The following is a 24,340-nucleotide window of genomic DNA, read 5'->3' on the forward strand; positions in this document are numbered from 1 at the left end:
TATACATACTCAAGTGTGTTCACTCAGTCAACAGCTGACTGCACAGAACTCCGCACTATAAATACTCAATGGATTTTACGTTTAGGCATTTATTGGCTGTTGAGGCCTGGACAGTGACATGATTTGGTGAAAAGTCAGGACCAGGGAAGGGACAGAGGTGAACAAAGCCAGGTCGAGGTTGGATCATCCTTACCTCAGTTTTTCCCACACATTCCATTCCCTTTCAAGCAGACTATTGAAGGTTGATGAATATTAATCAGTATGTTTTTGTACAGCGAAACAAATCACTTCTGGCACACATCTGTGTTTGATGGCCAATCTAAACAACTTAGTAGGAGAAATTTTGATTTTTTTTAAATAGATAATCAAAACAGAGTAAATGTTTAGGGTAGGAAAGTGTCCACTATCAAGACTGCAGTTATAAGCAAATAGCAACAGTCTGTTATATCAGAGTATTCATTGTTATCTTTGAATAAAATCCATGTTTTTTGTTTTTGTCAAAAAAGACCTCGTTGAGCTGATTCTTTTTAACACATAGTAATATGTTTAATCCATAAGTGAAATGTTTCTTTAAAATAAATTGCATTCCAAATTGTTTACCCTCAGGGGTAACATTAGTGTTCATATTTTACTCACATATTATATTTAGGCTCTACAATTTTTTTTTAACAGAATGAAATTGCCGGAAACCACAACAAAAGCCAAATCTCACAAAGAAAATGTTTTTTCAAGGGGCAGCCTTATCAGGGGGCCTGGATCTTGTGAGTTATGAAGAGAAATGTGGCATAATTATGTCAGGAGTACAGCGAGATCTATCTTGAAACCAGAACAGCTCACTGTATCTTTTAGACATAAAAAGCTCCAGATGCTAGAATCCAAAACAGACAAGCAGGAAGCTGGAAGAACACAGCAAGCCAGGCAGCATCAGGAGGTGGAGAAGTCGACGTTTCGGGTGTAACTCTTCTTCAGGACTGGATGGTGGGTGTAAGGGGAGCTGCAGATAAAAGACGAGGCGGGGGGACAGTGTGGTGAAGTGGTTAGATTCCCCGACAGTGTAGAAACAGGCCTTTCGGCCCAACAAGTCCACACCGTCCCTCCAAAGAGTAACCCACCCAGACCCATTTCCCTCTGACTAATGCACCTAACACTATCAGCAACTTAGTATGGTCAATTCAACTGACCTGCACATCTTTAGACTGTGGGAGGAAACCGGAGCAAACCCACACAGACACAGGGAGGATGTGCAAACTCCACACAGACATTCTCCCAAGGCTGGAATCGAACCTAGGACCCTGGCACTGTGAGGCAGCAGTGCTAACCACTGAGTCACTGTGCTGCCCATGGGGTTAGGTGAAGACACATAGAAGGTACAAGCTGGTTGGTGATTGGATGGAATGAATCAGGTTGGTGGTAGGGAGCAGTGGAAGGGAAGGGGGAGGGGCTGGGGAGGGAGTCAGAGGGCGGGGAGTAAGGTTATTTGAAATTGGAGAGCTCAATGTTGAATCCTCGGGCTGTAGGCTGCCCAGTCTGGCATCCAAGATTTGCAAACAACTCAGGATCCTCACGGCACCTCTCCAAAATGCTTGTGGGTCACTTAGGAAGCTTGATAAGACATTGTAGGGTGCCTGAGTGGCTGGCATTAACAGGCTTACTGACAGGGACAGTCACCAGCTCACAGGATGAACCAGGCTACATATTAGGGCTGATGCTTGCTCTCTCAGTCTCGCTCCCACCGTTCATCCATGTCTTGCCTTGCCCTAATGGTGCATTGGTACACAGTCTAGCAGTCCAGTCATTCTGAGGTGCTCTCCTGTGCAGGCTCACAGAGAAGCTACTGGTCAGAAAGAGATGTACAACACGCATTGAGACTTAAATCGAAAAGCTACTGTGCATGCACGGCAAACACACTGTGCATTTCATCAACCAGATGGTATAGGTCAGAAGGTGGGTGAGGGCGAGTCCTTGGGTAAGCTGGACAGCGTGTGGAGCTGCTGTCACCCAGGGGGTGCCAGTGCCATCAGTCATGGGGACAGCCCTCACCCAATTCAGGGGTTTGGCCACAATCGGTCTTGTTGATGACAGTCAGGGGAGCACAGTCCAGGGAATGGGCAGTGGTCAGTCTCACAGGGTCTGCAGGAGCAGCAAGTGGGTGTTGTGTATGGTCAGTCAGGCAGCTGAAAACACATCGTATTCAGGGCTCTGGTCAGTCACGCCTGGGGGGCCTACCCAGTCGATGTTGGTCAGAGGTCTGGGGTGGTACAGTCCTGGCGCTGTTGAGGATGGCTCAAAAGGTGACAGTAGGACAAAGGGGAGGGGGCTCCCTGCCAAAAGGGGCAATCAAGGCTGGAGGGGGATTCTGGAAATGGATGTGAGGACAAGGATGATGGGACAGGAAACTCAAGTTATAAAGTGGGCTGGGTAGAACAGCATCGGTAAGTGTGATAGGCTCTGAAGGGGGACGGATATTGTTACAAATGATCAAAGTTGTTGCTTCCACAGAGGAACCAGAGTGAATGTCGTTAAGGTGGATTGTCTGGGGCAGTGAAGACAGTTTGAGGAAAGTTTCAACATGGCGGGTGTCCAACTGGGAGGATGTGGGGGATGTGGGGTAGCACAAGGTAATAGGGGACACAGAGACTCCATGGTCTAACTGGCTCCCGGGCAGGACCCAGTCATCACAAGCTACATGTGAAATTCAACTGGAAAATGTCTGGAACAATGCCCAAGGTGGCTACTGTCAGTGTCACTTTGATGGGCAAAAATACAAAATCCATGTCTGCTTGTCACTGGGACATTGAAAAGGGCAAGTGGGTGAAATATATGCTAGCTAAATGGAGCTACAGTTAACTTGCAAACATTTCTTCATCCATTCGCAATACATGAATGTGCTTGGGTTCAAATACTGGTCATCTGGCTGCACAGAACCCCTTTAAAATGGCATAGATTCTAGGGTTGCTGATCTTGAGATTATGGTCAGCATGGACTGGTTGGAACGAAGGGATGTTTCCATATTGTATGACTCTATGTGTCTACATGTGATGAGTGGCAAGTTCATCCAGGAACAGCATGTAATAAGGTGAGGCTAGGATCAGATAGATGCTAAAGCAATAGGATAGATAGTTCATGTTTGGTACAATTCAGCAAGAGAACTCATTCAGCCTTGGGGTGGAAGCTGTCCAAAGCATTTGATGAAGCTGACATTTATCCAAACAGAAACTACGATTCAGCCCAGAATGTGCAACACAGCAGTCGCTAAGCCTTTTGGTTTTAAACAGGCCCTGGCTTAGGAAATCCTCTTTTACTGCTGACAATTAAACAGGGGATTGAAGAATCAAAGTGGATGCCTGTCACACTGCTTTCAAACGAGTACGGTGTATTCATGAGCAATCAAAACCTTTGTGGCTCAGTGTGCATGCACGGCAAACACACTGTGCATTTCATCAACCAGATGGTATAGGTCAGAAGGTGGGTGAGGGCGAGTCCTTGGGTAAGCTGGACAGCGTGTGGAGCTGCTCAAACACCTCAAAGTCCAGGTTCAGGACATGTCGCTGAAGGCGTGTGGTTCAGCAGGCTATGAATCAGCCTGGTTGGTTAGCTCAGTTGGCTGGATGGCTGGTTTGTAATGAGGAGGGACACCAAGCAACAATTTTGCACAATTCTCACAGATTGAGGTTACCATTCCTGCCTTCACAACCTCACGTTAAGTGTTCTGACCCCTCGGGTTAATCTCAGCACCAGTTATCACTCTCTCAAGTGAGAGAGTAGAACTATGATGACTTGACTTTTCACACTTTCCACTACCCTCCAAATGAGAAGGACGTCTATCAGGAGATGTCAAACAACGGTTCACTCAGATTTCTTCAAACAGCCACTCACATACAGACCATGCCGCTGTCTCCTCCGTGCTGAGGAAGGTAAGAACGGGCAGAGATCCAAACAGGATGAAGATAAAGTGAACAATGATCCCAAGCACCTTTGTGCTCAAGCCTGCTCCAGCATTATTCCAGTAAAAATTGTCGGTCTGAATGCCTAGCCTTACTTTGATGCATCTAAATCCAAAGATCAAAAAGACAATTGCATAAATATCAGTATGGTGACCTTGGCAACAGATCAAAGGCTTTCATAGAAGAATGTATTCAAAATCTGACAAAAGACAGCAAACAAAAGTTGAATTTCCCCATTTAGTCCCTGTAACAATCCAGACTCCCAGAGAAACTGTGTTCCAGAATTCAGTTCCAGCATTAAACATGTCTCCTTGGCAACAGTGATGAGGCCTACACTGGCTACAAGCCTGCACCTAAACATCATCTGCTGCACAGTGATTGAGGATGTCAGGTGGCAGGATTCCTTCTCGATCTGTAACCAGCCAAACACTGGAATATCTCAGAGGTGCTCGGGGGTGATAACTAAATAGGCTCAGTCATGTCTTTTAATAGCATTGCTCCTTAATAACATTAGATTGCTATTCAAATATGTTGAGAGAGCCATTAAAGGAATTAGACCCAGCAAAAGAGTAACAGAAATGACAAAAAAGTCAAGATTAATTATGTTTGGACACTAATGTTTATTTACTCAAATGACAGACTTCAAAGATATTTAAATTATTTTAAGACATGAATCATACTGACATTGAATACAAGTGATTTTAAGAATGGAAGAGGTCAAAATGCAAAAGGCTTATCAATTTCTCAAAAGTCAAGTCCAATTATTGACAATATCATTATAACCTGTTACTTCACTAGCAAGAAAGTGACTTCTCAACACTATAATGTCCCCATCAGAAGCAAATCCTGGTAACTTTTTCAGTTTCCCTTTATATCCCCTGTGTGAAAAAATAGTAGCTCTGCCCTTTCTCTCCACAGAATTTTTGACTGATGCAGTTCAGGACTTATAACTGGTAGTCAAGAAAGGATATTTTTGTACAAATCTAATTTTGTTGGTAGCTTAACTGAAATCCATAGTTTTAAATCCTGTAATTCCCACCCTTAAGCACACTACAGCAAGGCATCCAGCAATTGGACTTAATTAAAGAAGCAGCTCAGATTGATTCCTTATTAAATGGATCAGATAGGCCCTTTCTGTTAGAGTATATAAAACTAGCCAACTTAGCGCAGCCAGCACTTGAGTGTGGCTTACAATAGCGTGATGGATTGAGTGTGTTTTCGGACAGGTAAGAAATAAAAGTACTCCATTTCTTTTGCTTTGTCTTCCTTTTTACAAACTACAAGAAGTGATTCTTACCCTGCTCCTGAAAAGGAAGCTAGTTATTTGGTACATATCTGGTAAGCGACTAAAATTTATTCCGTTGCTAAGGTTCAACATAATATAACAATTGATGGTACTGTTAACAAAATTTACAAAACACAATAAATGAAATAATTAGTTTATTATAACACATTAAGGATGGCAGTGATGTGTCATTGCTGTTGCATGTAGGAGTTCCTAGCTGAAAATGTGATCCAGGGCAATATGTCTGCAGCTCCTTCACTGCAGTTTTTGAGTTGCACTACAGACATTGTGATGCATCATGGAGGGGAATGTTCCCTGCATTCATTGTGCTAGGAAACACTCACACTGTTTAGAATAGGTTTTTCTGGTTTGGTAAGTGTTCAGCAATTAGACAGTGCAGCTGGAAGTGAAACAGGTAGGGGGATCCAGAAGGCAGGAATTCAGGACCCTCGACTAAAATATCTGTCCTCCACCTTTGAAGTTCTTTCAGCTTGACAGTGAGGACCATAGCGAGGATGAACTAACTGGCCACAGGACCATGGTACAGTACGCCATTTAGATTTAGAAAGATATGGGCCAACAGCAGTTGAATGGAACTAATTCAGTTTAGGTAACCTGATCAGCATGGACGAGTTGGGCTGAAGGACCTGTTTCCGTGCTGCATGACCCTATGACTAGCAATACAGAATGTAATGGTGTTAAGGGTCAGTACAGTGAGGGGGTTTAGCACAGTTCTCTGCAGCAAAGAATGCAAGTCCAGGTGGTTGGCGTGAACTCATCAGTGCCCAGGGTGTAGAACATCTACTTAGGTCTGCAGAGGAGTTGAGGTGGGCAGCCACCATCTCCATAGAGATCCCATCAACATAGGCAGATAAAAGGAGAGGTTTCTCTGGATTCAGCGTGAAGAGTTCGGAGCTAGGCAGAACTTCAAAGATCATAATCTCTAGTTTAATACCAAGCCACATGCAAATTGGCAGAGTGCAAACCATATTCAGGAGGGGAACATGCAACTGAAGGGCTACCATGGGTTCCATTGTATGGAGCACTAGCACCAGTATTGGGAAAAGTGGGCTCTGTAACACTGAAATAGTCTATACCTTTACTGTGCTGGTGCTGATGTTTGTGCTGACCATGTAACTAGGGGAGTATAGTAATTGAAACAAGCTTGGCCAATTGGATCTCATGGAGTAAGAGATCTCTGACTTGGGCTGTTAACCCTGTGCCAGTCAGGGAGTCCTAGCTGACAGATAGGTACAGGAATCACAGGGATTATCCTCACTGTAGGGACTGGCTCTGAGCTGGCTCAGAGGCCATGAACAGTGCACGTGTAAATAAAGGAAGACTTGGTGATGCGTTACCGGCTTCCTGGAGTTATTTCACAAAGAAGAGAAGATTTTAATAATGAGAGCAAGGGATCAAATTTGGAAAGGTGCAGTAAATTAAAGAATAGAGACATGACAAAAAAGAAAGGTATTTATACGAGAAATGATAAACAGGCCATGGAAGGAACATATAGATAGTATTCATCTAAGAGTAAATCAACAGATAAAACAAGAACTTACAAAAATAGCAAAAGGAAAAAACTTTGAAAGCTCTGAATCTAAAATCATGTAACATTTGAAGTGAAACAGGGAGCCTAATTAGAAATAAATAAATATGATCCAGTAGCCATTGAAAATATGTGGCTGAGAGATGATTTAGATTAGGATTGGATTCTTGAAGGGAACAGGACACTCAAGAAGGAGAGGAGGGTAGAAAAAGGTGGAGGGGTGGCTCTGTTAGTTACTGATGGTAAAATGACAATAAAGAGAGATGACCTATGTTCAGGAAGCCAGGATACGGGGACTTTGTTGATGCCTCCTTCCTTTTCCAGTTCCTCCAATTTGCCTTTAGCTGAAACTCTGATTGGAAGTTGCCACACCGGTCTCAGACTTTCATCTACCTTGAGATGACATTCTTTGGGGACACATCTGGAAAAACATCTTTGCAATCTTTTAGGATTTATTCAGCTGTCAATGGCTTAGTGCCCTGTGAAGCACTTCATATCTTCAAGTGATATGCAAGGGGGTTTTAATCCAAGCTTTAAAATTCCTTCAGCTGTGATAAGTGGATTTTACTTAAAATCTACCATCTGTAACTCCAGACTTTCATTCTCCTCATTGCATTGGGTTATCAATTTAATTTATCCTCTTGGGGTGAGCATTGTTCCATTATAGAGCCTCAATTTTATCTTTGATGGCTTCATTATTGGGTCACTATGTTGAGTGACTTCCCACAGGTCTACGAAGCTCATCATGTGGTATCTATTTGAAATTTCACATTCATTTGATGTTTTCCTTTTTGCTGTCATCATTCTACCATCATTAATCTTTCATCCCCTTTACATCTGGCAATTCCAACCCTCTGTGTGGTATAGAGTGACTTGTCAGAACCATCGGAGAAAGTGAGGACTGCATGCTTGAGATCAGAGTCGACAGTGTGGCGCTGGAAAAGCACAGCAGGTCAGGCAGTATCCGAGGAGCAGGAGAATCGACGTTTCGGGCAAGAGTCCTTCATCAGGAACTACCTTGTCAGAACCATCATCCGACATGTCCCCAGCAGCCCCCTGATTTCTCAGCTCCCTCTGCTTCTTTCCTGTGAAAGATTTGTGTGAGAAAGTGATTCAGCTTTTTGCAGTTTGAGCACTGCTTTCCCCACACCAGACATGCTTCCAATCCATTTGCTGCAGTTCCCTCATTGACATTTAGATCTGTCCTGCTGCCCCACCTACTGAAAGGTTTCTCTTTTATTTCCTCAGCTCTGATGTTAAATGTATACTATTTGCATTAGCAGAGGAATCAAGATTAGGCCTTCAACATTTCTACCATGTGGCTTTTCTGCTTTTCAGTGTACAATAGGACAAGAGCTGTGAAGGTTAGGGCTAGGCTTAGACTGTGAAGGTTCAATATTTTTAAGCTAGAGGCCGATAGATCTCTGCTTACCAGGGCTACAGGATGTGTAAAAGCGATGGAAGTGTTTGATCTGCCATGAATGGTGGGGCAGACTTGATGGACTGAATGGCCTCCTCTTATTCCTATGTCCTTATACAGCTTGTAGCACCCTTTCACCAGCACTGATAATAGAGTTGCTACTTTTAGTTTACCTGTGGCTATCTTTCATTTCAGACTCTGAGACGGAAAGAAACTTGAATTCAGTCTCAACAAAACCATTCAACTCCTCAGAAACAAGGAGTGGGAAATTTGCAACCATGCAGCCTCACCCAGCAGTCCAGAGTTAAAGGCTGTTACTAAAAAAGATTTTATAAAAAAGAATTTTTTTATACCTGGTATTGCAGTAGCTGGCTGTCTTGCAGCTTTCAAACCCAACACGAGGTTTAGCTACACACATCTGATACCATGTTCCACGTGCAGGCTTAAAGTCTTCTCTCTCCAAACTGCACATTGGAGCTGACATGGCTGTGACATATCACCATTTACTCACACATTGCTCCAGACAGACAGGGCTTCACATCAACCAAAAATTAGCACTTTCACCATGGCTGCACTCCATCAGAGTGCTAGCAGACACCTTGTACTTGAATCTATTGTTATGAAGATATCGGTGTACTGTACTTTTAAGAGAGTTAAAAGCTAGCAGTGACAGTGCCAAGTGTTCTCAGTAAGACACAATGTAACGTGTAGTCCAGCTACTGGGATAGCTGGTTGCCTGGAATTGACAAAACAGATTTGAATTACGCCAATCAGTTTAAATTATATCCCGAAAATACCAAACTCCAATCCAGTTTGAATTGAGTATATGACAAACTTAAAAGCTAATGACACAATCCAATGCTCTGGAGGTAAAAGACCAGAGAAAATTGAACAGTTGAGAGGAGAACTGCCAAGCCAACGCCATCTGCACGCTGTCCAGAAAATAGCTCTCTTAAAAGGTATCTTAATCAATCTGTGAAGCAGACTTCCCAAGGAGAAAAAGACAGGAATTCAGAGAAAACTGGAAGTCTAGTTTTCAGATAAGTGTTGTTTTGTAAATCTTAGTTGGGAGTTTTACTGGACTAGTATTATAGAAGGGGAAGGTAAAAGATAAGTTAGAGGAAGGACTTGTAAATAGTTGTTAGTTAATTATTAACTGTTATACTTTAAGAAATAAAGTTGTTAATTTTTACTTTAACTCATTCTTGGCCTATTAAGTTTTCACAGATTACTGCACGGGAAAATCTTTTCTGTGCTCCAGCTTTTAAATTAAGCAGGAGAGTTTACCCCGTGTTGTAACACTATGGAGCAAAACTTGAATCCACATCCATTATGTGAAAGTGTCATCCGCTGAGCCACCGAAATAATTCAAAGGCATCACTAAAATTGACATCAAACTGCACTTCTGGCTGATTGGAGCTTCATTATGCTTTAAGTCCAGGATAATGAAAGAGTAAATTGAATGCTCTGGGGACAATCGCATTTATCTAGCTGAAATATTTAGTTTTCAGCTGTTTGCTGACAGCCAGTTGTGACACAATGGATCTAAGCAGATCTTGGCAAAGAGAGGAAGTGGAGTATGGGTGGCTACGGAGAGGTTTTCCTGTGAAATATGTGGGACTAGACTGGCCTGAATCCACATTAGGCACAGACAGCACTCACTGTGGACTCATAAGTGAGGGGTCAAAATCAACGAGGCAAAAGTATGGAATGCAGATGCTGGAAATCAAAGTCTAGATTAAAGTGGTGCTGGAAAAGTACAACAGGTCAGGCAGCATCTAAGGAGCAGGAAAATTGACGTTTTGGGCAAAAGCCCTTCATCAGGAATGACCTGCTACGTTTTTCCAGCACCACTCTAATCTAGACTCATAAATGAAGGGTCACCATACTGTGGAGCAAAGACACAGCCTCAGAATTAAAGACCCATCATTTAGGAACTAAAGAGGAGGAGAAACATCTTCACTCAGAAGGTTATGAATTGTTGTAATTCTCTGCCATAGGACACTTTCAAATGTCAAGTATTGAGTACGTTCAAGGCTGAGAATGATCTCTGTTTAATCTCTTGGGGAAATCAAGGGATTCGTGGAGAGGGCAGGAAAGTGGTGTTCCTGCAGAAGAAGGTCCAATCCATATTGGATTAGCTTGAATGACAGGGCAGAGTGAAGGGGCCAAATGGCCTTCTGCTGCTCCAATGTCTTCTCTCTTTATGATATTTGAAGCTGTTTGCAGCAGGAGCTCAGATCTCCAGCAGAGGTGAGGAGAACGCCGAAGGGAAAAACAATTATCACCGGGAAACGCTCAAACACACACGAACCAGGCTGAGATAGTAACCTTCATCCAATTTCTTTATTTTCATCATAAAGTACCTTTTGGATTCTGAAAAATCTGCTTTACATTGTAAAGTGCAGAGGAATTAGCTGACCAGAGTGAGTTAAAAACAATAATCGGAGCCTCCCGGGTAAATGATCCCGTCAAATGTAAATGAGTGACATCGGCTTCACCATCGGCTTGTGGAGCTCTGAGGGTTTCCTCACTTGGGGACGGTGAACTGGAAGGAGCCTTTCTGATGCCACTGCATATCTCTCAGGCGGCGGATGGACTGCATCTGGGGCTGCTGGGCACACCAGTCATTCCAGTGTCTGTACTCTCCCATCTCAAACAGGTACTGGTATCCTCTGTATCCAGGGTACTGATAACCAACCCAACTGAAACACGAAGCGAGAATATCATCAGAGTCTGTTACCCCTCCAAAACCTAGCTCCCCCTCCACCCCTCCCTTGGCAGATCAAGTATGATCAGGGCGAGGCACTTCATTATACCACCTTCCCAGCACCCAGCCCCCTCATCCCCTGTCAGTGTTAGAAATGCAGGTCCCTTTAACTGTCAACCAAAACAGACTTGGAGTAAATTGAGACAAAAAAAAACTGCAGATGCTGGAATCCGAGGTAGACAGGCAGGAGATTGGAAGAACACAGCACGCCAGGCAGCATCAGGGGATGGAGAAGTCAATGTTTCAGCTTTCCTGAGGTGGGATTACACCCAAAACATTGTCTTCTCCCCTTCTGAAGCTGCGTTCCTCCAGCCTCCTGATTAGATTAGATTTCCTACAGTGTGGAAGCAGGCCCTTCGGCCCAACAAATCCACACTGACCCTCCGAACAGTAACCTACCCAGACCCATTTCCCTCTGACTAATGCACCTAACACTATGGGCAATTTAGCATGGCCAATTCACCTGACCTGCACATCTTTGGACAGTGGAAGGAAACCAGAGCACCCCCAGGAAACCAACACAGACACAGATACAGGGAGAATGCGCAAACTCCACACAGACAGTCCCCCGAGGGTGGAATTGAACCTGGGATCCTGGTGCTGTGAGGCAGCAGTACCAGCCACTGAGCCACCATGCCATCTCCGTGCCTGCCAGAATTAGGTTGAGAGCAAGTGACATTCTTTGGACTCTGCATATAGGAGATGGGCCCTGATGATGCACTGGTAGTGTCCCTACCTCTGAGCCAGGAGACCAGGGTTCACGCCCCCAGAGAAGTGAAGCAATACCTCTGAACAATTTGATTGGAAAATATTGGGGGAAAAAATAGACATGGGTTCTGAAATTTAACTGATAAGATTTTATGATGACTTTATGATGGTTCATTTTTAAAAGATGGGCTCTGCATTCTGGGTAGCCTGAGAGAGGGAACACAGTGTACACTAACACCCTTGAAGTCTTTCGAGAGGGCGGGGGGCATTACAGGGGTGGAGTACATTATTTCCCCCTACAACTCCCATTTTGATTGAAGCCCCTCACTCTCGTCCTCCCCTCCCGCATCTCTGTTATTGTTGCTCTGCCTCTCATTCGCAATGGTTGACATTCATTCATTTGGTTACCGACAGGGGCAATATTGTGATGGTTTATTTGTGAAAAAAGGGACTCTGGGGAGAGACTAGTGATCCAGACCACCCCACCCCCGGGCTAATATCTGGGGTCATGTGTTCAAAGCCCACCGTAGCAGATGATGAAAATTTTAATTCAATATTAAGTCTGGAATTCAGCTCGTCAAATGGTGACAGTGAAAACACAATCAATTGTCGCTAATTCCCTTTAGGGAAGGAAATCTGTCATCCTTACCCGGTCTGACCTATATACGGATCCAGCTCCAAATTAACTTAAGTCTGAAATGGCCCTCGAAATCCCCTTGGATCGAGAGTCAACTAAAAATAAGCAATAAATGCTGGCCCAGATAATTGCCTGGATGGAATTTAAAGAAAAGGAGATGTGCTCTGTAATTGGGTGATTTTGATGACAGGTTCTCTAAAATTATAACAAAGAAAGAGATAATTCTGCCCCACTGACACATTTTGATGGAGCTCCCTCCCCTCTTTTCCACGCCATTTTGATTTGTTGGGCGTTGTCGCACTGCCCCTAGTGGGCACTGTTTGTAATTTGCGTTCTCGATTCATTATTTGGGGGATTTGGGCGGCAGGCTTTCCTTTGTAAAGATGAGTTGGGATCTTGGCCGTGGTGAGGAGTGGGGGAGTGGTCACTGCCTGCACCTCACTCTCAGTTATATCTACGCCAGGTGCCCTTTGCATCCGAGGGGTACTTCCGAGGTTCTAAGACTGTTGGACATCAGGGGAGTGGGAACACATCTTTTCCTCCTTGAGTGACTTGTTGAACTTTTCCTTCATTTCAATTGAGGGTCCAGAGTGAGCCATATTGTTTCCTTTTGACTATTTCGGGAAAGGTAAAAACTGGTGTTTGTGGATTTACAAAAAATAACCCCAGAAAATCTCTGCAAGTCTTTTGCTGTGTAATGCAACATACGGTCTATTAAATACCCCCGATCTTTGAAAGCTATAGCTGGGAAATAGAACTGTCCAGCCTCAGGCAAGGCTTCACTGCTCAGTCAGAAAGTTTCAGATGTAATTTCCCGTCTCCAATGATTGAGAGTAAGATCACATTCAAGGGTGTATCCCAGTCAGAGAGACCACTAACACTCATTGTTGTCAAGACAGAAGTGGAACCTGGGTGAGGGAAGACAATCCCTAATAAACCCTGACTGAAAATTGCACTTGAATCCCAAGGTATGACAACTGGTTTAATAAAAACACAGAGATTGTTGGAGAAACTCAGCAGGTCTGGCAGGATCTGTGGAAAGAGGAACAGAGTTAATGTCTCGAGTTTGATATGACCCTTGTTCAGAACCGCAGGGGGCTGGAAAACGATGCCTGAGATGTAGCCTCAAAATAGGTGATAATGGTAGGTGTGCACAGAGGAAAGTAAGTCAGCAATATTGACAGCAAACGTCACACAAGAAGACACTGGTGGGGGAGCAGGGGATGGGGGAGAGCTGTTGCTATAAAAATGGTGTCAAAAAGTGTGGTGCTGGAAAGGCATAGCCTGTCAGGCAGCATCTGAGGAGCAGGAGAGTCTACGTTTCGAACATAAGCACAACATCAGGAATGTCTGATGAAGAACTTATGCCCAAAACGTCCACTCTCCTGCTCCTCAGATGCTGCCTGACCTGCTGTGCTTTTCCAGCACCACACTCTTCGAGTCTGATCTCCAGCATCTGCCATCCTCACTTTCTCCTAGTTGGCTATAAAAATGGAGATCAGTGTTCATACTCTAAAGTTTGTGAACCCAGTTCTGTGCCCTGAAGGCTGTATGATGTCAAAACAGAAAACAAGCTGCTGTTCCACTTGGGTGGCTTCATGGAACACTGCAGCCAGTCCACGATAGAAACATGAGCAAGATAACATGAAGAAATGGCAAGAGACTAGGAGGCTTGGGACATTCTTACAGAAGAGAGGGGGCTTTCAACAATGTCATCCAGTCTGCATTTGTCTGTCCCATGTAGAGGAGACTGCACTGTGACAATTACTCCACTAGTTTATTTTAAATTTAATCATACCAGGGCTTCTTCTTCTCACCAAGAAACTCAGGCTCACGATCGTTGGCAACAAGAGCCACAAATCATCTTCACTCTGTTTGCAATGTCTCTTCATGGGAAAGCCTCAGGGTGTAGTACACAAGGACAAGCTTGAAGATTAGAGTGGTGCTGGAAATGCACAGCAGGTCAGGCAGCATTTGAGGAGCAGGAAAATCGACGTTTCCTGCTCCTCAGATGCTGCCTGACCTGCTGAGCTTTTCCAGCAGCACTCTAATTCTGACTCTGATCTCCAGCATCTGAAGTCCTCACTTTTGCCACAAAGATAAGCTGCCTATCTTCTGCATGATGGGTGCACTTATTGAACGAATTGCTCCTGGGCCTTGTGGTGGATATACTCACGTGCCACTGGGAACTCTCACACTGCCCACACGGTCACAGAAACCATACGCCCACAGGCTTGGGATGTCATCCTCAGTGATCTCCATCTTATTTCCTTGGAATTCCGCTAGTTCAAACAGGCAGATTTTGTGCTCCTGGTTATCCTGAGAGCAATGAAAGAAATTGCAAGCATTTTAGTTTTAATTTTGCAATGACCTTCCTTTCCCATTATGGATAGTTCGTTACACTTTGTGTTACATAACAGTAACTTCACTTCTGAGGGTTTTTATATTATTAATCTGCGATAGAATGATCAAGGCCCAAAGTGTAGGACATGACCAATGTTGGAAAGAGCAGGGAAATTGAGATGGTCATTATATTAACAGCGGTTTTAATGTTATCCCCTTGTATTTCTAGTTTATACTGAGAAGGATATTAATGTTAACTAATACCTTATTTCTTTATTTTTCTACTTATTCTATGAAGGTAATGCTTAACTTTTTAAACTTTGTTTCGTTTATTCCTTTGTACCTAAGTATTTTATATCTAAGATGGCACCATGTGGTGACATTATACACTTTTCACCATACTCCTGTACTTGAGAACACATGACAATAAAATCTAAATCTAAAGCGAGATTGTGTTACAAAGGGGAAGCTGGGAAGTGAGGAATGCCAAAATCTTCAATAGTATGAGACATTGCACTGATTCTTGATTTCAAGTGCAATGTGGATGCAAGGATGCAAAGTAAGGGCTTGCATTATTGTTGGAGCTGCATGTATCCAGGCAATATTCCATCACACTCTTCACTTGTGCCTTGCAGATGGTGGACAGGCTTTAGAGAATCAGGGGTTGACTTAACTTGCCCCAGTGTTCCTAGCCTCTGACCTGCTCCTGTGGATAAAGGATTTATACAATGCTCCAATTCAGTTTCTAGTATATGGTAACCCCCTGAATGTTGATAGTGGGGGATTCAGATGGTAATTAAATTGAAAGTGATGGAACATCGTGGAGAGTTAACAAAAGTGAAATGCTGCTGATGTTGGAAATCTGAAGCAAGCACAGGGAGTGCTGGAGAGACTCAGCAGACTTGGCAGCATATGTGTGGAGAGAGAAGCAGTTAGCATTTCACATCTGGTATGAGTCCTCTTCTTGGTTTCCAAAAAGGAGTGATCCCGGACTCGAAACGTGTTTTTCTCTCTCTAAAGATGCTGCCAGACCTGCTGAGCTTCTCCAGCACTCCCAGTGCTTGATGGAGAGTGAATAAGAGATGATGAAAATGTATTTTACGTTTGATTGATGGGGTTGCTCTGGTATAACTTAAGTCACCAATTATTTAACAGCTCCGCTGAGGAAGTTACCATGCAGATTGGTCGGAAGGACATGAAGCGATCACTCCTGTAGCTGTTGGACCAGGAATCCCAGCGTGGATACTCTCCTTTCTCCAAGATGAACATCTCTCCGCGGAAATTAGATTGCTCAAAGGCAACCCAGCTACAGGGACAGAACACAATTAACGTCAGCTCAAAGAGGGAAGGCCGGTATCTCTGAGAAGCAGCAGTTTGTTTATTGATAATATCGCCTGAAGTCCTTTCCTAGTTGGCTTGTATCAAAGTAATAGATGATGGTAGCAGAGACACAACGGGCTGGAGTTACCGCTGTGGTTTTCTGGAGTCCTTACATCGAGGAGCTCTGCACCATTAGAGGTGCAATCCTCACTGTGATTTTGTCCCAGGGCTGCCAATTCATGGTCTGATATCCATTCAAGTAAGGAGAGCAGATGGGATTTTGAAGATGTACAGTGAGTCAGCAGAGGATAAGTGAGGGGACAGGGGGCTTCAAGGTAGGAGGAGCCACTCCTCGAGATTCTTTAAGTTTTCTTTAGAAGTGGCTCTTCCAAACAGGCTACCAACTGAGCTGGGATATGATTGTTGAGGTGTGTGTGTGTGTGTGTGTGTGTGTGTGTTTTGGGGCAAGGTTCAGAGTTCTCTAGAGAGCAGCCCCAACTCCTGCCAACCACAAGTAGATAAGGAGGGATGCAGGGCTTTCCACCTGCTCTGCCACCTAGAGGCCATATCCGGTTAAACTGCTGGCCTGCAGGATTGGATCATTGGCCTGGGATCCTGTGGATAGTTTAATGGATGATCCATTGTGTTCAGGTCGGGTAGGTCTGTCACGCCTCCCCCCCCTCGCCCCCTCCAATCCAGGCTCTAGAAAGTTGTCCCTGTTCAGGATGGAGCCAATGAGATGCCCATACACAGGCTGTTGATGTTACATCTTCAACCCCCCCCCCAGCTTCAATCAATCGGCTACATTTTCCCCATGTTTCCCATCCTGTATGGGTGAGGAGACACAAAATCAAAGAGAGTAGAAGGAGGACAGCCAGCCCCATTGAGTCTTAGGTGGATCCTTCGAAATTGCAACCCAGTTAGGGCCAGCCAGCTCTCTTCCCCATCTCCCTGTACGCCCCAGGAAACACAGACTGCAATCTTGAGGGAACAAATGGGTGATGACCCCGAGCCTCTGTGAATTACACATCACCAAGACATTAAGAAGTTTCTGTCAGCGAAGAACCTGGTTTTTACTGACACCCGGCATCGACCAGGATTAAGGGATTGAATGTCAATCCACACTGAGGGACTGTATATTGAAGCTGCAAAGTGAAATTCCATTGCACTCAATTAAGTTATGAGGAGAGATGAGAGTGGCCTGTTTTGTCTAGAATCTGGAAGGTTAAGGGTGGTCTGAGCAAAATCTTCAAGATGTTAACCGGAAAAGACGATGTAAATAAAGGTAAACTATTTCCACTGGTTGGGGATTGGAGAACTAGGGAACACAGTCTGAGAATTAGGGCTAGACTGTTCAGGAGAGATGTTAGAAAGCATTTCTACACACATGGGAGAGGTTTGGAACTCTCTTCCACAAATGACAGTGGATGCTGGATTAATTACGGGGTAGACCATTTAGGACAGAGATGAGGAGAAACTACTTCACCCAGAGAGTGGTGGCTGTGTGGAATGCTCTGCCCCAGAGGGCGGTGGAGGCCCAGTCTCTGGATTCTTTTAAGAAAGAATTGGATAGAGCTCTTAAAGATAGTGGAGTCAAGGGGTATGGAGATAAGGCTGGAACAGGATACTGATTAGGAGTGATCAGCCATGATCATATTGAATGGCGGTGCTCAAACACCTCTCAAGTTGCTCAAACACCTCTCAAGGACACACAGTCTGGTCATGAGTGGACTCCTGTCTCCTTCGCTCACTGCCCTAACAGCATCTGAGTTCAGTCGAGGGTAACTTACGGTCCACACTCCACACGGACACTGCCGACTCGATCGAAGTTGCGATCGCACAGGTTCATGCACTCAGTGGAAAATTCCATGAATCTGCCCTGGAAATTCTCCTGCTCATAGATGTAGATCTGCAGCAAAGGAAGAAAAACAGTCAGATGACAAGAACCAAATTAATCCATATTTCTCAGACTGACCGTAAACTTTTCATTAGTTTTTCTTGAGGCCTCTGTCTTTTCAAATAGCCTGGGGGAGGTTTTTGGGATGAAGCTACTGGCAGAGATCTTTTCTTTTATTTCATAGAATCTCTACTGTGTGGAAAACAGGACATTCAGCCCAACAAGTCCACACTAACCCTCCAAAGAGTATCCCACCCAGACCCATTCCCCTACCCTATTATTTTATATTACACCTGACTAACACACCTAACCTACACATCCATGAACACTATGGGCAATCTAGCACAGCTAATCCACCTAACCCACACATCTTGGGACTGTGGGAGCACCCAGTGGAAACCCACACAGACACAGGGAGAATGTGCAAACTCTACACAGACAGTCACCTGAGGGTGGAATCGAACCCGGCTCCCTGGTGCTGTGAGGCAGCAGTACTAATCACTGAGCCACTGTACCCCCTATGATACATATAGTTTTCCAGTACTAACATGGGTATCTCACATACAGCAATGTGCTGGAGAATGACCATCTAATTTTGTTAATAACGGAGTGAGTTTTGCTATAAACGATGCTGCACGTGAGCTGGGGAATCAATGCTTGCTGCTGACACAGGGTAGGTGGTGGTGGGGGAACAGATTTTCATGTGAAGATAAAGACAGTTCTGAAATCAGAGCATTTGGGCTGGTCTGTCACTCTTCCTTCATTTCCACGGTTCATGGGAATTGTTAAAGAGAGGGCAGGGGTGAGCCGAGAGCCCACGCGTCTCCAAATGACCTTCTATTAAGATCGTTGGAGAGCTTGTTAACAGGCCAGAGAAGAACAGAATCAAATGCTCAATGTTCACAACAGGAAGAGGGCACGTGAGTGTGGAACTGTCAGCACAACACAGTCATTATTCATTATAGTGGCTGCAGTAATCATCCACTGGAAAAAACAGAGAAAAGGTTTATAGCACAGAAAGTAGCCCTTCAGCCCATCAAGCTTGCCCTCAAAAACAAGCAGCCAACCATTCTAATCGAATAGTCAAATGGCAGTGCTGACGGAATGGCACAAGTAGCCATCACTTGAGCAGAATGGCTTGATAGTTCAAGCAGGAAGCTCTTGGATACTTGTAGAAATGTATCCAATAGGAACTGGGAGTAGGCCATTCGGCCCACTGAGCCAGACCTGCCTTTCAACCCGATGGAGTGGCTGATGTCGTGTGGATTTCTAGCGGACCTGGCGCTGCTAAACCTCTCCTTTCCTGCCTGCCACCATTGCCCCCTGGCTTGCTGTGTTCTTCTGGCCTCTTACTTGTCTACCTTGGATTCCAGCATCTGCAGTTTTTTTGTCTCTAACCATTGCACCTGGGCAAGGGCTGGCTCAAACATGGCTGCCTTTTGCTTTTGGAGAATCACCCTCCATTATGAGGGCTATATTGGGCACCAAACTCAACGCTAGACCAATTTAGGAGAGGTGGAGGCCTAATGGTAATGCTATTGGACTCGCAATCCAAAGGCCCCAGGCTAACCTTCTGGGGGCATGGGTTTGAATCCCACCACGGCAGAAGTTTAAAATTCAATATGAAAATCTGGAATTAAAAAAAAGCCTAATGGCAGCCACAGACAAAAACGGAAGTTGCTGGAAGAGCTCAGCAGGTTTGGCAGCCTCTGTGAAGAGAAATCAGAGTTAATGTTTCAGGTCCTGTGACCCTTTCTCGACTGCCATAAGGAAAAAACTCATCTGGTTCCGTAATGTCTTTTAGGGAAGGAAATCTGCCTTCTTTACCTGGTCTGGCCTACATGTGACTCCAGACCCACAGCAATGTGACTGAGTCTGAACTGCCCTCTGAAATGGCCCTTCCAAGCCACTTACATCAAGGGACAATTAGAAAGAAAAACTTCAATTATTCGAAGGCCACGAGCGAGGAATATTTTGTTTGGATAATCGAATGTTGGATAATATAGTTTAGCCAAACATCGGGACATTGTGATCTTATTTGGAAAATCCGAAATTCAGTTAATCGAATGCTGGACAATCGCGGTTCCTCTGTAAATGCTAGTGCCCACATGGAGGATTGAAGAGAAAATTAGGGCCTCTTCTTTTGAAAATTTCACGGTGTCACAGTGATACTGGCCTGCTGGGGGTTCGAGGCCTGGATGGGGTCGATTCAGGTGTAAGCCACAGTGTGAACATCCAACACCAGCTGCATCAAGTGAGAAAATGTTCTATTTTACAGAGCCAATGTCCCCCCACTTCACTGAGCACAACATTCAGCTAAGATCTCTGCCAGCCTGGAAACCAACTGGGATTTCTTTAACACAAACAAGATCAGGGGATCCATCCGGGAAACACCATAAAAGGCTAAAGGTAATTTATAGTCATAGAGTCATACAACATGGAAACAGACCCTTCGGTCCAACCAGCCATGCTGCCAAATTAAACTAGCCCCACCTTCCTGTGTTTCGCCCACATCCCTCCAAACCTTTCCTAATCATGCATGTACCCAAAATGTCTTTTAAATGTTGTAACATACCCATATCCACCACTTCTTCTGGCAGTTCATTCCACACACTAACCACTCTCTTTATAAAAGAGTTGCCCTCAAAACATTTTGAAATCTTTTTCTTCTCACCTTAAAAATATGTCCCTTAGTTTTGAACTCACCTCTCTCCCCCCCCCCGCCCTATTGGAAAAAGACCTTTGCTATTCACCTTTTCTATGTAGGTGACATGGTGGCTCAGTGGTTAGCACTGCTGCTTCACAATGCCAGGGACCCAGGTTTGATTCATCTTGGGTGACTCTCTGTGTGGAGTTTACACACTCTCCCCATGTCTGTGTGGATTTCATCCAGGTGCTCTGCTTTCCTCCCACAGTCCAAAGACGTGCAGATTAGGTAGATTGGCCATGGGAAATTGCCTCATAGTGACCAGCAATGTGCTGGCTAGGTGGGTTTGCCAGGGGAAATGCAGGGTTACTGGGATTGGTCTTTGGAGGGTCAGTGTGGACTCAAGTGGCCTGCTTCCACAATGTAGGGATTCTATGCCTGTCATGATTTTATATATCTCTATAAGGTCACCCCTCAACCTCCTACACTCCAATGAGAAAAGTCTCAGCTTATCCTGCCTCTCCTGACTCAAACTCTCCATCCTCAGCAACATCCTGGCAAATCTTTTCTGAGGCCTGTCTAGCTGAATAATACCCTTCGTATAATAGGGTGACCAGAATGGCACACAGTGTCCAGAAGAGGCCTCACCAATGTCTTGTACAACCTCAACATGACATCCCAACTCCTACACTCAGAAATCTGAGCAATGAAAAGCAAGAATGCTAAATGTCTTCTTAACCACCCTGGCTATATGTGACACAAATTTCAAAGGAATATGTACCTGAACTCTACCTCTCTCTGTTCTTGAACATAACCCAGAGAGCTACCATTAAATCCTCTACTTGTTTGTTTTACCAAAATGCAATATGTTATATTTATCTAAATTAAGCTCCATCGGTCATTCCTCAGCCCACTGACCAAATTTGATCCAGCATGAATCTCTGTGGAGCACCACTGGTCACAGGCCACCAATCTGAAAAACAACCCTGCATAACCACCCTGTGTCTCCCACCATCAAGCCAATTTTGTATCCAATTGGCAAGCTCACCCTGAATCCCATGTAATCTAACCTTACTAATTATTATCTTTACATTTAGAATAACCTTCCATTGTGTTGAATGGCACTACCATGGTGCCAAACCTCGAATATATCGAGCAATGCTAGACTGGGGATCCAGTGGGCCATTAACAGCAGCAGAATTGTACTCCAGCACAATCTGTAACCTCATGGCCCAGCATATCCCCCACTCAACCATTACCATCAAGCCAGGGGATCAACCCTGGTTCAATGGAGAGTGTAGGAGGGCATGCCAAGAGCAGCCCTACGTTGCTCCCAGATTTCCAACAAGGTGACTGTAAGAAATGGGGAGAACAACTTGGCATCTTAGGGCCATTTGATGAAGTTTATAAACCCTAACAAAACAGGATACACAGTATTCCACATCATATTGTTTTGTTTGCAAGAATTTCACTGACTAGCACACCGACAAAGGACCAGGGCTCTGAAAGCTAGTGTATAAACCCGTTGGACTCTAACCTGGTTTTGCGTCATTTTTAACTTTGTCCACCTCAGTCCAACACCAGCTCCTCCACATCAAGGATATTCTAGTGAATTGTAATGTTATAAGGTAGAGAGTATCGTTCAAAGCCAGGTCACACTTCCAAGCTTCACTGTACAATGAAGCTGCGATGTAGACAATTTATTACTGTTAGTGATTTCTTTGTATAATTGTATCTGTGCAAAGCATCATAGAATCCCTACAGTGTAGAAGCAGGCCATTGGCCCATTGAGTCCACAACAACCTTCTGAAGAGCATCCCACCCATACCTGCCCCTGCCATGAATTTTCCCATGGCTAATCCATCTAACCTACACATCCCTGGACACTAACCTGCACAGCATTGGACTGTGGGAAGAAATTGGAGCACCCAGAGGAAACCCACACACTCACAGGGAGGCTGTGCAAACTCCACACAGACAGTCATCCGAGGGTGGAATTGAACCTGGGTTCCTGACACAGTAAGGCAGTAGTGCTAATCATTGAGCCACAGCGCTCAGTATGCTTCTCATCTGTGCTTTTCCCTCTTTCCAGAAGGATATCAGGCCAGATTCCAAAGTGATGCTCACAGCTGAGGCATTCCAAATATGCTCAGCCCCAATAATGACAAAGCTAATATTTCACATTTCCAACCTCAGTCTATGAGTAGCCATGATGAGGAGGGTTCCTTTATGGTTAAGACCAGCCTCAACAACTCAGAAGTTCCAAGGAGAGGGAACCGAAGAGGAACTAATGAGGAAATTTGGTAGGTTTTGGATAACTTGGATGTGCTTTAATTGAACATTTTTAAAGAGTTTCTGACTGTCGGTTGTTAAACACTGAAGAATGTGAGAAAGGATGTAAATACCAGGAGGCATGGCTAAAATGGTAACGCTAACAGGACTGTAAAAAGAGATTTATGCAGACTTTCATTTAGCTGTAGGGTAATGCACTGGTGAAGCACATTAATACGGAAGTCAATTTAAATTATTCAGTAGATAATTATATCTATGAATGGTGACCAAATGTAATTCAGGGAGATGGTAACAAGAAATTAAATTGGATTAAAGAGGAATAAATGTTGTTGAGCCCAGTGAGGTTATCTTTCTTTCAGTTCCTAAAGGCTATTGTATTTGATCAGGTTGGGGATTTAAGCCACTAAATGCTGCACTTACCTTGAAGTTCCCCGCTGCAGGTTCCCTGGTCTTCAAACTCTTGGAACCCGGAGCAGGAGCTGTACCAGTGGGTGGAGTGCCCTTTTCCTGAGTGGTGCTTTTTGTAGTCTGAGACATTCTGACTGGTCAGGTCCGATATGGAGTTGGTAATAAGAGTGGGAAACGATGCCCGTTCCAAATCCCAACACAGCAAAAGGCACAAGCTGAATTAAAATAACGAGTAAATACCCTCACATCTGAAACAGGTGACACATCAATTCACAGAATAAATTACTTCAAACTGAACCGAGTGAATTTGGAAACTCCATTCCGAATCAGCAAAATAGTTGTCCAATTTATCATCAGAAAAGCAAGCCCTTGGATGAACATATTCCATTTTGTATTTATCAGCAACATTCTGCTCAAACTATGTGTAGTTAAACACATCTCACACTTTTCCTGTTTTCTGTGTTCGGACCTTCTCATCTCTCTGTCCTGTGATCAGCATTTTACAACATGTTCACTCACAATGCATAACATCTGAATATGCAAAAATGTAACTGTGTTTTGTATCTCTCCCAACCCTTTGCTCTACTAAATCCAAAGTGAATGTAATCAAAACCTATGCAATTCATTTCATCTTCCTCAGCCTTGAATTGTCCTGATGAATTTGTTCATCACTAGACTTAAACACCATTGATCAAACTTTTTTTTAATATCTGGTCTACATTTCTCCTAATTGACCTATCCCTTCAGACTTCCTCCATCAATGATGCTCCTTCTGCTCTGCTTTTCCTCCTACATTCTTTATCTCTGACCCTCCCTTTCTCGCTTTCTGTCTCTCTCTTACCTGTGGATCTGGTGCTCACTGCCAGAACGTGATGTCTAACTGATACTCAGGGCTGAATTTATACGCTGGCAAGTACAGCTCTCAAACGAACCCAGACAACAGATTTGACAGCTCATCAGAGTTTGCTACCCAAACTTAGTGGTCATCACATATTCCAGCAAATTGTTGTCCCAGGCATTCAGGTGGAATAAGCCTAATTCACTATGAGCTGAAGCAAGCACTTTGCTCTGTTCAAAAGTGATTTACATGTTCCCTGACACCACACAAAATATGAAAATG

The 24,340-nt window shown here is 44.2% G+C and overlaps 1 protein-coding gene across 1 annotated transcript; it reads right to left on the reverse strand.

Moving 5' to 3' along the window:
• Nucleotides 1–10,525: 10,525 nt before the first annotated feature.
• On the reverse strand, nucleotides 10,526–24,125 carry crybb1 (crystallin, beta B1). Its single transcript, XM_072587860.1, has 6 exons — nucleotides 24,062–24,125; nucleotides 23,233–23,435; nucleotides 17,767–17,885; nucleotides 15,830–15,962; nucleotides 14,490–14,632; nucleotides 10,526–10,903 (listed from the first exon to the last, which is right to left on the reverse strand). Exons 2-6 carry the CDS (start codon nucleotides 23,347–23,349, stop codon nucleotides 10,729–10,731), a joined length of 687 nt encoding a protein of 228 aa, XP_072443961.1. The 5' UTR covers nucleotides 23,350–23,435; nucleotides 24,062–24,125; the 3' UTR covers nucleotides 10,526–10,728.
• Between the last annotated feature and the right edge of the window lie 215 nt (nucleotides 24,126–24,340).

The sequence above is a fragment of the Chiloscyllium punctatum genome, chromosome 17, assembly GCF_047496795.1.
Source record: "Chiloscyllium punctatum isolate Juve2018m chromosome 17, sChiPun1.3, whole genome shotgun sequence".
Taxonomy (NCBI): domain Eukaryota; kingdom Metazoa; phylum Chordata; class Chondrichthyes; order Orectolobiformes; family Hemiscylliidae; genus Chiloscyllium; species Chiloscyllium punctatum.